Source organism: Neolamprologus multifasciatus, chromosome 8, assembly GCF_963576455.1.
Source record: "Neolamprologus multifasciatus chromosome 8, fNeoMul1.2, whole genome shotgun sequence".
Lineage (NCBI taxonomy): Eukaryota > Metazoa > Chordata > Actinopteri > Cichliformes > Cichlidae > Neolamprologus > Neolamprologus multifasciatus.
The window spans coordinates 3,564,062-3,581,317 of NC_140446.1; the positions used below are offsets into that span (position 1 = coordinate 3,564,062).

General features: G+C 39.4%; 1 protein-coding gene across 1 annotated transcript; it reads left to right on the forward strand.

Annotated features, from left to right (window-relative positions):
• The first annotated feature begins 426 nt into the window (after positions 1-426).
• ccr10 (chemokine (C-C motif) receptor 10) lies at positions 427-11,704 on the forward strand. Its single transcript, XM_085170525.1, has 2 exons — positions 427-2,190; positions 6,285-11,704. Exons 1-2 carry the CDS (start codon positions 2,166-2,168, stop codon positions 7,406-7,408), a joined length of 1,149 nt encoding a protein of 382 aa, XP_085026651.1. The 5' UTR covers positions 427-2,165; the 3' UTR covers positions 7,409-11,704.
• The last annotated feature ends 5,552 nt before the right edge of the window (positions 11,705-17,256 follow it).

Below are 17,256 nucleotides of genomic sequence, written 5' to 3' on the forward strand. Positions count from 1 at the left end.
CTTTCAAAAAACAAAACGTAATTGCAAATTTGTATTTTGGGCATGTTGATTGTCTTTACATTTAATATAAATTTAAAATGTAAATTTTGTTTTAGGGAGAGGTGCAGAGAAATATATTTTGTCTTAAACAACTTTTGAAAAACATGCAGACTAAAGACTGATGAGTCAAAGCCAGAGAATTGAAAAGTCGTTTGTATACAATATACTTTAAACATACTCTGCTATTATGTATCGAAATGGCTACATAAGATTTAACACTAGAACATGCTGAAGAGTCATGTAGCATAAGCTAAATTCTAGCTAGCTGGCTAAAACTTTCGTTTTTGCTAATATTATTAGTAGCAAAATTATAAACAATTGCAAATGCTTATTGGACAGCTTCTCATATTATTTTACCAGCTGATGTGATCCATGATAGTTTATATTAAATGGTATATAATAAAGAAGCAAAAATTTAACCTTTAAAGTGAGGTAAATTTATGTGGCGTATTTGGCTAATGGGTTGTTAATCGCAGGTCATTATCCAATGAGAATGAGATAGTTGTTGTGAGCTTTTCGAAACTATAATCAGTCATTTGGAAATTACAGTGATCTTTGAAGAAAAGTAGACTAGTTCCCAGTGAATATTGATTATAACTTTTGCTTGGAATAATTGCTGATTATTTATTTCGGTGGGCAACGACAATGCTAGATCAGCTAGCTGCAACTTGGCTATGCAGCATTCATCAGGTCCAATCACTTTGTACTCGGGGATAAAGCAGTGGCATTTCCAGAGCAGGTAGCAGTGCCGCGTACGTTTTTAGGCCTAAAACCCTCCTGCAACCACCAGTACTGAGGGGGGAAAGAGTATTCCCTGAATAGTTATGAGTGGTTGCAGGAGGTTGCTAATGTCAAACAAAGAGGTATACAGTGCTGTCCTGAGAACCTCCTTACAATTGCTTTAGTCACCTACAGGTTGCTGCGGTCATCAGTAGTTTCAATGGAAGACGCTAACTTGTCTATAAACGCTTGCAAACTACTCGTCAAGCAGCAGTGAAAAGTGGGACGCAAACCAGAAATAAAACATTTTTGCTTTCACGGTAAACTCTATACCTTTGTTAATGTTTTGGTTTTGGTAAGAAGACAAAACTTTTACAGTAATCAGTATTTATGTCTGATGAAATTTCTAAAACCCCCAGTTTTGTTTTTGGTCGTCTTCCTTTACCACCTCATCGACAACCAATGCTCTTGGTATAACCTATATATATATATATGCTGGTCTCTCAGTCGATGTACAACGTACATAACATCATCCAACATGCACGGAGTCTTCTGGCTCATCACTTTTTTAGCTGACTGGCAGTTGATCTCATGTCTTAAGGTGTCAATAATAACGGTTCTATGGTGGTTACACAGAAAACCTTTGGTCTCACGAGGGATGACTCTGAGTTTGGTTTGAGAAAAAATGCTTGACTGAGTTCACAAGTTGAGAGACTTGTGTGGCCAGGGTCCTCAAACGATCATAAACTCTCGAAACGAAGCAGGCAGAGGTTATGAACTGGTCCTGGCACCAGTATGCAGTCACGCCCATGTGGTTTGTTACGTTTGACCTGCCAGTTGAACCTACAGCAAAATGCATTGTAATATTCAATCTATAACAAGAACAAAGACAAATTTTGGGAAATAACCTGTATCTAAAAAGGCCAGTTCACTTTTTTTTTTCTCTACTAACCTACTATCAGGATGATTCAACATGATCACACAGATTTTCAAAACAGAAGCTTCATTTAACTTTTATATATTTTATTTTAATTTAGAGCTGAATGAGCATTTATTGAAATAAGCTGCATATATAAGTGAATAAAAGAGAACTGACAGAAGCCGCAGCATGCTAGGGAGTCAACTAGACTTTGAACGTTATGAGAGAACAAAAGCACTGATAGGCAAAAACCCATTCTAATGATTTATCTTGATTGCACTGTTTTAATAAAGCCAAGGTATCATAAAGATCTATGTGAATCATCTCAGTCAGTTCACATCCTCCTGAGGAAACAAACAGCTGGGGTACGGCGAGGTCAGCAAAACACAGAGTGTGTTTCATTGGTTAAGGTTTACCCCAAAGGCGTGTTTTTAAACATGAGAGTTTCACTGATCTCTCCAACTGCCACAGGAGGAGCACCAAGGACATGTTCAACACCTCTAATAGTACAGGTAAGGGCTCTAAGACACGTAACTATAAAATAATGCAAAATGTAAGCTAAGAGACAATGCTTTCACATGTTTTGATGTGCAGATGCATATATGTAACAGTAACTTTACAAAGAACCAAATTTTTAGTGGCAAATTTAGTGATTTTAATCAGTTTACTGTGGAAAAATCCACCAAGTTGAAATGTCTGGGAGTGTGGTTGTGGTTCATAACAAATCTGCAGCCACATATGACTCATAATCACTTGATTTGTGAAAACTATACCAAAGATATGACTACCAAAATGTCAGAATTATTTCTTCCTAACCATAGAAGTGACTGTAAATTGTAAAGCATAAGCTGGAGATTTACTCCGTCACAATGCTATTAGAAAGACGTATGCTTCAGTTAAAAATATAGTATTCTTATTTGCTACACTGATGATAAAAATATGAAACTGGCTCTTGAAAGCTGCAGGCAGACATGAAAATGTGTGAAATATAAAACGCCTGCCTACTCAATTTAAGCATGTTTGAGTTTGGTGGGGTTGTTCTCACTTTCAGGTTGATTGTAAGAGGAGGTAAAAGTTTCCTGATATTGTGACGTAAGGCACAGTATTCTGTTGTTGTTAATAAAGATTAAAAAAATAATCATTTTAGTGCAAAACATATTTAGAGTTCAAACTGAATCAGGGAAAAATCAACGAGCAAAATAAATGCCTCGTTTTTTAAAATGCAAAGTGCAACAGCAAGAAAAATGTTTCAGTTTGTTTAAAATCCACCCAAAAAATAATTATTCTTCTCTAAATATTTCATGACAAACCATTTGTAGACAGATAGCTGTAGCAGCGGCACAAATGCTGCACATCCTTTGCAGATAAAAGTATATCCGTGTTGAACATTGCATTGTTTTTAAAAATGTATAAACAAGCATTTGATAAGCCTTAAAACCAAAAACAAAAAAAAAACAATTTTTTGTTTTACTTTTTAATTTAACATTAAAGTTTAGGAACGTTGCCCATAATTCTTTTTATTTAGACGTGAAGTCACCATCGCCTCGTCAACATAAAGAAAATCAGTAGCAAATTGAAAAAGAAGCAAAAAGTAAAATATATCTGGTGCTTCCATGACTAAAATCTGAAATAAAGGGATGAATTTAACGCCTCTAATGTGCCAAGAAAACCACATCCCAATGTTTACAAAACAGTCTTTTGGATGTCCAAGTTCTTCGGATTTTAGTCTTTTAAATTGAATCAAAATTTTAAACCATAAATGTTGTGATATATATAATTAGTCTTTTATGCATTTACAGAGTAAGCCCACTACTGAGAAAAAAATTAGCTCAAAGGCAGATTGAAGGCTGACGTGTCAAAGTCAGAGAAGACGAACAATCACGCAAAGTGCTGTTATGAGTGTTAACCCAGGCATTGAAATGCACAGTAATGTTTTGTATATATAATATTTATAAAATGCTGTCTTATATAAACACATACGTAGAATATAAATTAGCATGGACCAGGAACATATCCAAGTCCGCTCCTTTGTCCATCGTTAGAGAGCGATATTTAAAGTAAGCAGCTTGCAAACTACTTTTAGCGGTCAGTGCTGTTAAACGCTTTAATTTACGAGTATTACTAGATTACATTTTTAAGTAGTTAAATGTGGAAAAAAACACATCTACTAGAACAAATTAGTGTCCAGAAAGGGGCTCTGAGTTTTTCTTATTTTATTAAATTACACATGACAAGGTTATTAATGCAGGATTTTTCTTTCAACCCTGAACCTGTATGAACTAGAGAGAGCTAATATTGCTAACAAATTATAGTGTTCTGTTTGTCAGACATCTCCATTCGGAGGGAGATTTTCTGTTAAGTATTGCACATGACTTACATTATTTCGAGTATTGAAAACTTTACTCCCATCCTGACTGATTCCACATTTAACTGCAGCCCTCACCTAACTCACACTCTAAGAGCAGAAAATCACACTGGCACCAAACCCTCTGACACCAGCCCGTCTATACGTTTTCCTTTTCCTCTTACCTTAATGTGTGTCCCCACCATCAAACCGACAAGTTAAGAGAAGAAAAAGGATTGCTGTAATAAACTTAACATTGTGAGCAGCCTGTTCAAACAGGCACATCGCTGAAGATGAAATGATAAAAAGGTGATTGTGAAAACTGTCTATAAAGGCTGTTAGCACGCGACACTGACTGATCTGTAAACCTTAAGCTACCCACGATTTCCCCTGTACCAACGACCTGATGCCAGTGTCACGCAACATGCTAAGAAATGACTAAAATATCACAGCCGCCTAGTCAGACTGAAGAGCTTTGCAGCAGATCTCTCACTTTCAACCTGATTGTAAAGGGGTTGGTATTTCCTGATATCGTGACGTGCAGGGCAAAACACTGCTCAAAATCAGCCCCGGCTTCATGTAAAAGGAGCACTGCAGCTTTTTGAACAATAATAAGTACTCACGCAAGCTGGTCTTTCTGTGGCATTTTGGAGAAGTACAGAATGACTCAAGACATTCATTACAGACATGTCAAAACAGCAGGAAGTTTTTCATATGCAGTCTATTTGCCCACAACTGACTGCTTTAACTTTATGTTGTAAATAAAATGCAGAAGGCAAAGTCTGTTCAGGGAAATTTCAGTTCCAATCTTTAGTTATATGTTGCCGTTGCACTCAACTCCATGCTTGCTTCCTCTTTATTAAAGCTTAATATCATGGCCTGAAATGACAGCTGTTGGGGTGTTATCAGTGAATAGTTGAGATGTGCCCCCTACTACATGAAAGGAAACACAACTCATAATGGGGGGGATTTCTCCCCTTTTCAAGCAGCACATTGTCGTTAGCTGCTTCACAAGAGGGTCCTGGATCCATAAGAGGACATGCTTGGGCGGGTTTTCTCCTGAAACTCCGTCTTAGCCCAGCACACTCATGCAAAGAAGATTAGAAATCTTCTTTGCATGAGTTTCACTTCCTGCTTAGATAAATGTTAATAAATGTTGCAGTGGTGCAGCTACAAATAATAGAGGGAGGAGACAAAAACCACAAGTCAGAGCAGCTGTTTAGTAACCAGCTTTCTGGCTGTAGTTTGCGTACATAATTACTGACAAGAGTAAGCAGAATAACTCACTTGATGAACAAACATTTAGAAATTGAATGCATATAGCCTATAAGAACGGGGCAACCGTGGCTCAGAGGGTTGGGAAGTGTATCTGTAACCGGAAGGTCGCCGGTTCGATCCCTGGGCTCTCTGTCCTGGTCGTTGTGTCCTTGGGCAAGACACTTTACCCTACCGCCTACTGGTGTTGGCCAGAGGGGCCGATGGCGCGATATGGCAGCCTCGCTTCTGTCAGTCTGCCCCAGGCTACAACCGTAGCTTGCTTCCACCAGTGTGTGAGAGCGAATGAATAGTGGCATTGTAAAGCGCTTTGGGTGCCTTGAAAAGTGCTATATAAATCCAATCCATTATTATTATTATTATTAAGAACAGCAGCGACTACAGGAATCAACATATGACCGAAATTTACGGTCATATGTTGACTAATGTAAGCTAATGTACTGAAGGGCCTTTTGGAAAGACCCAATCAATAGTATACATGTCTGCTGACCATGTCCCCTAAAAAGCCAGGAAATAAATAAATTCATCACAAGTACCTACTTTGAATTTATGACCCAAACATGTCCTTATTAATCTGTCATAATAAGTGTCAGTCTTACAATCACAAACCAAATATAATCCTGACCTGGTGGTGGCCACAGAGTGTGTCTGAGCCCAGTTAAACCAATCTGTTTGCTAGTTTTCACGTTGATTTACTGAAAGGCAAAAAATGTCAGCCTCTTGTTGCTCCAAGAGCAGAGGTGGTCAATTATTTTTTCCCTAGGGACTGCATGTGATACTGGAATACTTTAGGCTTAAATGATACAGTTATATGTGAAAGTTAAAGTGCCCACACACAGTGTAGGGGAAATGCTGAGGATCACCAATAGTATTTAAAGTACATTTAAAAAAGCAGTACTGCAAACACTGATTGCAAACGTATGTATTTTTGCTGCTTTTCATTATTTTAATAATCCTTTGACTTACAAGTTTTATTTTCTCCAACAGCAATGGCTGACTTTGCTGAAGATTACTTCTTCAATATAAGTAATGACTCGTATTCCGAAGATTATCTTGACAATGAAGACTGGTGTGAAGCTGACGACCACCAGGCTGACGTCATCAAAACCTTCCAAGCTTGCGCTTTCACCGCCATCTTCCTGCTTGGCGTTGCAGGAAACTCCCTGGTGATCGCCACCTTTGCTCTCTACCGCCGCTTTCGGCTTCGTTCCATGACCGATGTCTTCCTGTTCCACCTGGCGCTGGCTGACCTCCTCCTGCTCCTCACACTCCCATTGCAGGCCATTGACACTCACAAGGGTTGGATTTTCTCCTATCATCTCTGCAAGATCATGCGTGCAACCTACGCCATCAACACATACAGCGGGCTGCTGCTACTGGCATGCATCAGTGTCGACCGCTACATGGTAGTAGCACGAGCGCAGGAAATGCTCAGGCTGCGCAGCCAAATCCTAACAGCTGGGAAGCTCACTGCTGTGGGGGTATGGCTTGTTGCAGTGGCTCTAAGCATCCCCGAAATCCGCTTCTCGGGGGTTTCAAACCGCTTCTTTGGGAATTCAAGCAACAAAACTGAAGCGTACTGTGTCATGCAAGTAAGTGGTCAAATAAGACTGGTTCCCAGTGGCGTGATCATCACCATCTTCTGCCTGTCCCTCGCCATTATGGTGGCGAGCTACACTTCGATTGCTCGAGTGCTGTGGGAAGGGCACGCACATCGGCGAGGGAAGCAATGGCAACGGCAGCGTACCCTGAAGCTGATGGTTGCACTGGTGCTGGTTTTTCTGGTATTCCAGCTGCCGTACACTGCGGTGCTGTGTCGCAAAATGTTTGGCCCGTTCTGTGGTCTGATGTTGGAGTACGTCACCTGCACGCTGGCGTACACCCGCTGTTGCCTCAACCCTATCCTCTACGCCCTGGTAGGCGTGCGTTTCCGTCAGGACGTGTTGAGGCTTATCTACGATTCAGGCTGCCCATATCGCAATCTGGTCGTGCCACAGACGGTGAACTCCACATCAATCTCCGCCTCCTCACCTGCTCTCACCGTGCTTTCGGCATGCTCTCCAACATCTCCCGATGGTCCCGTTGCCTTCAAGTTTTCGGGAACCAAATAAACTCTGAGTGGACAATGAACTGCTTTGCATATATTGTATTATATTGTATTTTTTATATTTCGTACAGCTGTTATGAAGAACCGAAAAGTTGAATAAACATTATTAGAAATGGAACATCTTATATTCAGTTGTTGGTAACTTGTTGGTAAGTCAAGCTTATATATATACATATATATATATATTTTATTTTTATTTTATTTTTTGCTTTTTCAGTGTCATTTCAAACCTAACAAACTTCATGTAATTCTAGAAGATTAACCCTGCACCAAAATATAGGTAAAAAGGAGATCTTTCATGTAACACCTCGTCACATCCAACCACCTATCCCAGATATGACCAGTGATGGCGCTGTTCCTTAAAAAAAAGTAACATATTCCACATGACTTTTTTTCCATTTTGTTGAGTAACGCCGAACGTTATTTATTACTCATTGGAAAATTAATTATTTCATTCATTACACTACTCTGCATTACGTTTGTGTTGCCCCGTAACATGACCTCAATGCATTGTCACATAATTACCAGTAAACGTTAAGCTACAGCTCCACCCACCAACCCAAATCCCTATCCTGATGACGACACACATTATGTATGAACACACAGCTGACAACACAAAGTGGCAGTGAAAGCCTGAAGAGACTTCAAAGCTACGATCTTACAGACCTGATGTGTCATCAGTGAAGATCAGGATCCAGCCGTAAGCATTAGGAGGGCCAGCATCGCCAAAGCATTCATAGCATGAAGACAATGTTTGAAAAAAGGTTACTGTGCAAAAATGCAGCTTATTTGAAGATAGACCACAGCTTAGTTATATGTGCTGTTATTCACCGCAATATACAACGGGGTGACTGACAAGACTGTCAAATGTTTGTATGTAAATATCCTATCATGTGATGTTCTTCATTCTTACTGTGACTCTGTAGCCCAGTTATTCTTGATTTATTTTGTTTGTTTTTTTTGTATAAATTACAATAAAGTTTTATTTTAATTTTGTAGATATTTGCCTTAAGACTTGCTTTTTGTTTGAATCAACGCCTTTCGGTATATTTTAAGAGCTATTGCTGATCTATATATAAAAAAACAAACAAACTTTAATTTCAGAAAGGGGTTGAAACAGCCAGTGAAACCTTTGAACACATTTTGTCTCTTGAATTATTTTAGTGTGTTTGATTTACCCAACAAAAGCATGTAACTAGCAGGATTAAATAATCTGCATTAACAGACTCCGAGGCGGAGGAACTAGTTGAAGAGAAGTTGGTTAACTTTTAGGAGAACTACATTACCCAGCATAAACAGAGTTTCTAATTTAACTCACACTCTCTACACTTCTGGTTTCACTGGTTCTCACAAGATAGTCCAAAATTAATGAAGCTGTTGTCTAAAATGTTACATTTTGGGCATTAACTGTATATTTTCTTTCATTAAAATTTCATGTTGCTTTTGATTTAAGGGGTTGACACAACAGATTTCTATGGGTTTTATAAGTGTCAGCTATTTTAAAATAACTTTTTGAGAATATTTACCTTTTAGATTGGGTTTAATTACACAGACCTTCCTTTTACTTTGGCTTTCAAACCAGAATATTTGCAGGTCTTATTGAATATATTCAATAGAATTAGGACAGTTTTGCCAATAAGAAATATAGAATTGCATGTTTTTGGGGAGCAAAGAAAAGAGAAATTTATAAAAACTTAAGAAAGCTCATTTATGAGAAGGAATGCAAAAGATCTCACTGGTTCTATCAGCTTTTCTCTTCCTGCAGAATTCAGAGCTGACTGGATTTGGCTGACCTTTAGTCTTGTTTCACTCTTTGGTGACACAATAAATCCTCAGAGCTTAGAGGAGTGTTGAGTTTCCAGTCATAAAATTACTTGTCAGTTGAACTAGTCACAGAAATGAACCAACCCCCCCTCTCATTATCCGGCTCTACAGACTGATCATTAGTACGGCTCGTCTGCGAGGACTGGTTGGGAGCCAGGGAAAGGGAAGAGACATGAAAAAGAGAGCATAGGCAGCGACTGATGAAGAGCCAGAGAAGACAAACACGCCGAAGTGGTATACATACACATGGGGAGTGAAAATAATCATGAATTGCCATAGTTAAGTTAGAAGTAATGAATGCATGAACTCGTTTTTGAGTATCACCGTGCAACAGAATGCTTCCAATTTTAGAGACAGTGCACGGATGAAGTAAAGCAGTGCTACATATTTGTTTAATATCTGCATTGGAGGACATGTCTTCATCAAAAACGACACCAAGATTCTTCACAGTGTTACTGGAGGCCAAGGTAATACTATCCAGGATGGCTATCTGATTGGCTGGAACGTTTATATGACTTTTAGGACCAAATATAATATTCTCAGTTGTCATTATTTAGTCATTCAGGTCTTTGTCTCTGAGACGTGCCTGTGTCATGTGACTTCATGGACAGAAATAACTCATCATCTGCAAAGCAATGAATATCTATGGAGTATTTTCTAATAACGTAAACAGAGTTGGTGCTTGCACAGATGATTCAAACCACTGCAGCACGTTTCCTTTAATAGCAGCTTGCAACAGTCAAGCTCTGTATGACATTGTTGTGATCGGCAGTGTCGGAAGCTGCGCCGAGGTTTAGCAGAACAATCAGACACGAGACTATAAGATTAGTTGTAACCTTCAGTAGTGCCGTCTCTGCGCTACGATGGATTGTGAAACCTGACTGAAACTCTTCAAATAGACTGAGGTCTGTTTTCTTTCACCACTGACAAATAGTCGCTTTACGGAGGCTTTTTTGTAGAGCAACAAACTATTTTTCTGTGCCAAAAAACATCTCTTAAACTAGTGCAGTATCATTTCTACTCCAGCTTTAAGACGTGCATTTGTGAGTTATAGCCCGGAGTCAGGCACTTCTGATTTTTTTTTTTTTTTTCAGAGGAGCCACAATATCTAAAGTTGTACGTACTGCTCTGCAATCTCGTAGTGGGAGTAGGATTTAGGTTCCTGCATGTGTTGGCACTGAAAATGATACAGCACTTTCAGAAATACATATAGCGTACTACAGTTCTTTGAGCTAAAATGAAATGTTATTAAGAAATGGTTTTCAACGTTATTATCCACGTCACATGTCAGGACAAAATCCACAGTGTGACTAAAGCTGCGAGTGGGCTCATTTACACGCCAGCTGAGTCTAAATCATAAATAAAAACCTGGTGTTGAGTTTTTTCAGTCTCTACATGAATGTTAAAATCAGCTACTGTCATTTTTCTCTGAACTGAGCACAGATAAAGATCAGATAGAAATCAGACTGGAAACTCTGCAAATGGGCCAGCTGTGACGATAGACGACAACAAATAGAACTGGGTTCTATTTTTCCATTTTAAGACGAAGAGTCAGTCAAACAAATCAAAACTGAATTAATAAACTGGAACGTAAAATTGTTGCTATTACTCCTCTTGTACCTGTGCTTCAAGGATTTGTTCTAGTATTTTCTTTTTGTTTTAGGTGGACTGGGAGCAGACAGCCTCTGGGGTTTGAAGTAACCGTCATCAATCTATTGGAATAAATAACGTTTTGAATTTGCGATCTATGCCTGTTGTAAGCGGTGATTAGACTGGAGCAAAATATCTGGCAGTGGTTCACTTTTCCTTCCACTTTTCCTCTTGCCTGGCTGCTCCATATTCCATTCATTTCCCAGCATACCCACTATCTCTTCCCTGCACATGTCCAAATCATCCCAGCCTCGCCTCTCAAACCTCTTCTTGTCGAAGCCTCTGGGAAGAAAGGCTTTTCTGACTTCTCTAACCACATTGTTGCTGTCACTCATGCTGAGTCCTGATTGAAAAATCTATTTTGCAAACCTTGGTCTTAACATTTTTCACAAGACTTTGTAGTCACTTAGTTTTCTGCTAGCTCACTGGATGATGAGAAGTCAATCACAAGCACACTCAGACACACCCTTGACTGAAGTGACGACTAATGTGTTAGATTAAAGCAAAATATTCTAAACCACGTTCGCAACAGTATGTTTTACACCAGCGGTCCCCAACCCCCGGGCCTCGGACCGGTACCGGTCCGTGAGTCGTTTGGTACCGGGCCGCGAGAGTTGAGGCTCAGGTGTGAAATGTATAGTTTTCAGGGTTTTTATCGGTTTTCAGCGTTATTTTGTTATCGTTTTTATTGTTAACTCGGTTTCCTGGGTCTTTTCATACGGAGCCCCGCAGGGGACATGGGAGAAAAAAAAAATTAAGACGGACTTTTGCGAGATCTCGCAAAACAAACTCGGGATCTCGCAAAACAAACTCGGGATCTCGTTAGCTTGAAGCTAACGGGAGGTCGAGACCTACTACAGCCGGGGGGAACACCGCTTTCCCGGCACATCGTGCCTCGACCTCCCGGTCGGCTTCGAGCCAGCGTCCGAAGAATGCGGCTAAAACGTTTGCGAGATCTCACAAAAGTTTTGCGAGATCCCGAGTTTGTTTTGCGAGATCTCGCCAAACTTTTGCGAGATCCCGAGTTTGTTTTGCGAGATCTCGCAAAACTTTTGCGAGATCCCGAGTTAGTTTTGCGAGATCTCGCAAAACTTTTGCGAGATCCCGAGTTAGTTTTGCGAGATGTTGCAAAACTTTTGCGATATCTCGCAAAAGTCCGTCTTAATTTTTATTTATATTTCCTGCGGGGCTCCGTATTTTCACGTGTGTTATGAATAAATCTTCTTTTTTTCGGTACCGGTACTGGTTTTATTTTGTTGTATTTATCCACGACACCTTAAAGGCCGGTCCATGAAAATATTGGCATAAACCGGTCCGTGGCGCAAAAAAGGTTGGGGACCGCTGTTTTAGACCAAAAGAGATCTTCAGTCATGCAAACACGACCATTTCACAGTTGAAGGAAAGGAGAGTATTGCTAAATATACAATGAGAAAAAATTTTTTCTTGCAGGTGGTTTCCTCCTTGCTGTTGCTTTCTCTCTCATAGTAAATGGGCTGATGTCACCAACACGTAACTTTGAGGGTAACTAACTGTAAAAAACAGGGTTATAATTGTAACAAGAAGTAACATCTCCACTGACCGAAAGAGGAGAAAAACATTATGAAGTTCGCGTCTGCAGAAGAACGTTCATATGCCGAAACGATCCTGTTCTGGTGACTGACATCACCATGTCATTGTGTTTTGTTTGTTTATTTTTGGGGGTGGGGGGGGTGAGGGGGGGTCTCTTTGTTGAGTCGATCCTGCAGGCACACACAGGGTCAAGTTTCTGTAATTCCAAACAGCTTTATCTTGATTTCTATCAAGGCCTTCACAGACTTAAGCATAGCCACTGGTTGAGTAACGTTAACCTCAAAGTCAGCCTTCGATGGGGATTTTTTTTGTCTACCAAAGAGATTCAAGTTTACAGCGTTGATCTGAATAAACCAGATTCTGTATCCACAGCACAAGTAATATAAGTACACACACACATGTTACAGTGGCTATCATCAAAGCTTGCTGAGGCTCTGTTTTAGTCACAGAAACTGCAGGCATATTTGAAACTGTCTCTCATTCTCGTCTCTCCACATCACGCTGCAGTCAGACGGGTTTACCTTTTTCATGCATTCCTCTCATCTATATGTGCCAACACACGTTTTTCTTTATAACCTGCGGTACCAGCATGTTTTTCAGAGAGAGGTTTGGTGGTTTTCGCTGCTCCCCAAACATGTTAAAGCTGCAACTTGTGAAGCTGCTCAGCTCTGGTGATAACAAAAACAGGAACATCCCAAAGAGGAAAGTCACAGTCTGACGCAAGAACAGCCACACAGGTCTGAAATTTCACACAGCTTTGGATGACGAGATGAAAGAATGCAGAAGTAAGTTTAATTGTTGAGGAGGATAAAACTGAGATTATTGTGTGGGCATCCACACTACTGAGATCCTGTTTCTCTTTATTCTTTATCCTTTATTATTCTTCAAGTTGCCACTTAACTATTTCCTCAGTTTTCAGCCGATTTTCACTGTTCAAAATCTAAACTGTTCAGCTCTTTCTGCTAATGCCTGCTATGACTTTTGGTGCTCATAACTTTTATACTTTTTCAGATATTGAGCTTTTTATGTCATTTTTTTTGGCCCATTTTGCTGAACAGGACCACATTATCAGTGTGATCACCAGTTTTGCTTGCTGGGCTGAGCCATGTTTTAGCTCAGTGAGATAAGCAGCCGTTCTCAGAGTAGGAGGGCAGGGATCGAATCCTGCTTATGGCAACATTTTCTTCAGTTAAAACTTCAACTGTTTAAACCCTTTTACAACACAAATTTCAGCTTTTTCACCTTTTTTTTAGCAGAATTTTTCAGTTTTTCGCTACTTTTCAAAACAAATTCCAGCTTCTTCAGCTGTTTTCAGCATAAACTTCAGCTTATTTACCTCTTTTCAGCAGAAATTCTGCTGATTCACCTGTTTTCAGCGCAAAGTTCTGCTTCTTGACCTTTTTTCAGCAAAAATAATTTTGCCGATTCACCTCTTTTCAGTACAAATTTCAGCTTTTTCCACTTCTTTTTAGCACAATTTTCAGCCTCTTCTACTCTTTTGAGCACAATTTTCAGGTTCCTTATCTTTTTTTTGCTGAACCTTCAGCATTTTAAGCTCTTTTCAGCAACATTTAGCTTCTTCTGCACAGTGAACATTTTTTCTCTCATCATATCATATTTGAGACCAGAGCTAGTTTAGCTCAATGGGAAGAGCAGCTGCTGTGAGATCTAGTGGCATAGGTCCGAATCCTACCTGTAACATTTACTGCACATCTTCCCTACTTGCATGTACTCTGCTTTATTGACACTGCATAGTGTACCCTTTCAAATACAGCCATTTTCAGCAAAGACTTCTGCTTCTACAGCTCTTTTCAGATAATGCTGCTTTTCGACTGTTTTCACCATATTCCAGTACAAGGCATTCACACTGCATTTTCACAGGGAATGCAAATTTTTCTAGTTGTACTTGATCTTGAAATTTAGTATCTAAGCAGATACTTGCTCGGATTCAAAATCCTGCTCCTCACAAACAAGGTCTTGAATTATCAGGCTCAAGACCTCATACACTGAACACCTTCACTCTCGCTCTGCAGGCCTACTTGTTGTTCCTAGAGTATTTAAAAGTAGAATGGGAGGCAGAGCCTTCAGTTTTCAGGCCCCTCTTCTGTGGAACCAGCTTCCAGTTTGGATTCAGGAGACAGACACTATCTCTACTTTTAAGTCTTTTTCAGTCACCCTCTTCACTCACTATGTGTTTATACACCTCTCTGCATGTAATTCTTAATTATTATTAAAGACACAGCATGTCTTTGTGCTGTCGTGTGACAAGAACCGGTCACAGCAGATGAGGCTTCTTCTAGAGGTTCCTTCCTGTTAAAAAGGAGTTTTTCCTTCCCACTGTCGTCAAAGCAATTGCTCAAATTGAATTAAAACACTTTTCGACATTCTTTTTTTAAGTTTGCATGATTAATAGGTCAGTTTTAACAATCAAACAAAAACATCTGGACTGAAAATGAGTGAAAAAGTATTCAATGTTTCTCAAGACCACATTTTGAAAACTTACAAAATTACCAGCTGCTTGGAAGCAAAACCCAAGACTTGCATTATACTGTTTGATGCTGTATGACGCACATTTAAGATCCCATGCAATAAATACCTAACCCCCCATCAGCTGTTAGACCTGAAGACGTCTTCACATTAGAGGTAATCATTGAGATTCAGAAATGACTGAGTAATATAAGTTGAATAAGCTTAGATTGTATTTTAACGACATGCAAAACATGTTATCATGCTTACATTCGGCCCTCTTAGATTTTCTATTACAAGAATTTCCATCTACACACAACACGTAGGTGACATTTCAATAAAACAGGAGCATATTAATCCTCTCATAATTTGTTGCACCATAATCCCACTAAAGTCAGTCTAAAGTGCTGTGTGACAGAAGTCGATTTGTATCAGCTACCAATGTGAAACTTTCCTGAAGTCAGTTTCATGGCTTAGATAATTCGTATCTGATCAAACAACACTCTTAGCGGTGACCAAAACGGAAAGTTGAAAAATTGCCTTCGGTCCTCGGTTTTCTGCGGTTTGACAAGAATCCCATGTCATCATTAGTCCCAGTGGTCACAGCGCAAGAAAAAAGCAGCGTGGTCAACGTGTTTATCACCCTTCAACAGACGGCTGGAGTCACTTCAGTTTTGAAACGTCTAACCACACGCTCATTTGCAACACATGAGAAAGAAGAAACAGAAGGTCATAAAATATCTTCTGTTTTTCAGTTAGTTTTTTTTTTTTTTTCAAGCGACTGAACCGCAGAATGCGTTCGTGCTGATCGTTTTCACGCAGTTAAACAAAAGCCTGAACTATGGGTGAGCGAGCTGAGAGGTGAATTTTATTTTCTAAAAATGCATTTTTTATTTCAGTGCAAATTTGTACATAACGCACGCACATTTTCCAGATGTGGGGGCCGATCAGATGCATGCTTATGAATCAGGTTATCAATGTGTTTCTGTAATCTCACACAAAAACATGGATGATGTTGTTATAGTAGGATTAGGACTTTTATTTGGAGGCTAAATACTTCAAAAAAATCTATTTGGAATAAAGCAATGTTTACATTTTTGTGTAGTGCCACATCTGTATGAGGAGCGTGTGCATGAGCCTGACATGTTTTCACCACTGTTCTTATTTCTGCTCAAACACTCTGATGTCCTGTGGTCCCCGTTGTCTTTTGCTTGGTTCACCACTTGTGTTGTGCAAGTGAGCACCCGTGCCTGCCATCTACACCGTTATTTAACATGTCAAATTGAAAAGTGTCTATAGGGTTTTGCATCCACCAGAGAGGTTTTGGCCTTTCACCAAACAAAACTTGGACATTGATGACTCTTGTTTTTGTTTAGGAAACAGATTCATTGCTGAAGGTTTGTTTACAACATTTTCAAATGTCAACCTGTAAACCGCGAGCAGTGTCAACTGCCTGTGGGCATCTGCTTCATATGCAGTGCGGAGCAAACTTTTCACCATAGCATCAGATCTCCCACAGAGCCTCTCAGTAATTTAGTAGTAATAACTGATATAGTGTATCTTGTGTCTTTGTCCCTAATGTAGGGACAGCGAGCCAAATGTTACATATATCATGTATCATATCATCTATCGGGAAAAATACAGATGAACTAATTCTAGGCCAGTATTGATTGTTTAAAATCAATCCAGTCCAAGTTAGTCTGTGTAATGAAAACAAGTTTTCAGCTTGTTGTTTTATTTTGGATGAATTTCCAGCCTAACATAAAACAGAAACACTGTGTTTCCTCCTTAATTAGTTTGTTTGTTTCCTGTAATTTGTCAGATTTTTCTCATTTTTCTGTGTAAGACCTTCAGTGGTCCTAAAACAAAAGTTGTAATTTCCTATTTTATTCCCTCATTGTGCAGAAGAAGAAAAGAGCATCCAGTTTTTGGTCATATATCAGTATTTTTCTTATATTTTTAAGACATATCAAGTACATTTGTAATGTTACAGTTAAATTGTTCCTTCAGGCTATTTTTGCATCTGTTATCTCTCTGAAGGATCGATCTTTGAGATGCTCAGTATGTGTAATTAAAGATTAATTTCATACATTTCCAGTTCACAAACACACACAGAGAGTTGGATTTCAGAGTGCTGTAATGACTCACATTCATGGTTGTGGAGATTTGAACCACCGCTTGCTACATTGTAACCTCCGTCCCAGTTTCCATACTGTAAATGAATGATATACCTTCTGGGGACCTTGTTTCTGTTCCCAGAAGAGTGACAGGTGCACAGAAGTGGACTGAAAAAAAAACCCAAACTAGTTTATGTGCCCACAACATGAGTAATGCATTTACACG

Bases quoted from the DNA above. Each gene is read 5' to 3' on its own strand.
- ccr10 (XM_085170525.1), top strand. From the start codon at position 2,166: ATGTTCAACACCTCTAATAGTACAG. The intron at 2,191-6,284 runs GTAAGGGCTCTA...TTTCTCCAACAG, and splicing joins CAACACCTCTAATAGTACAG to CAATGGCTGACTTTGCTGAA.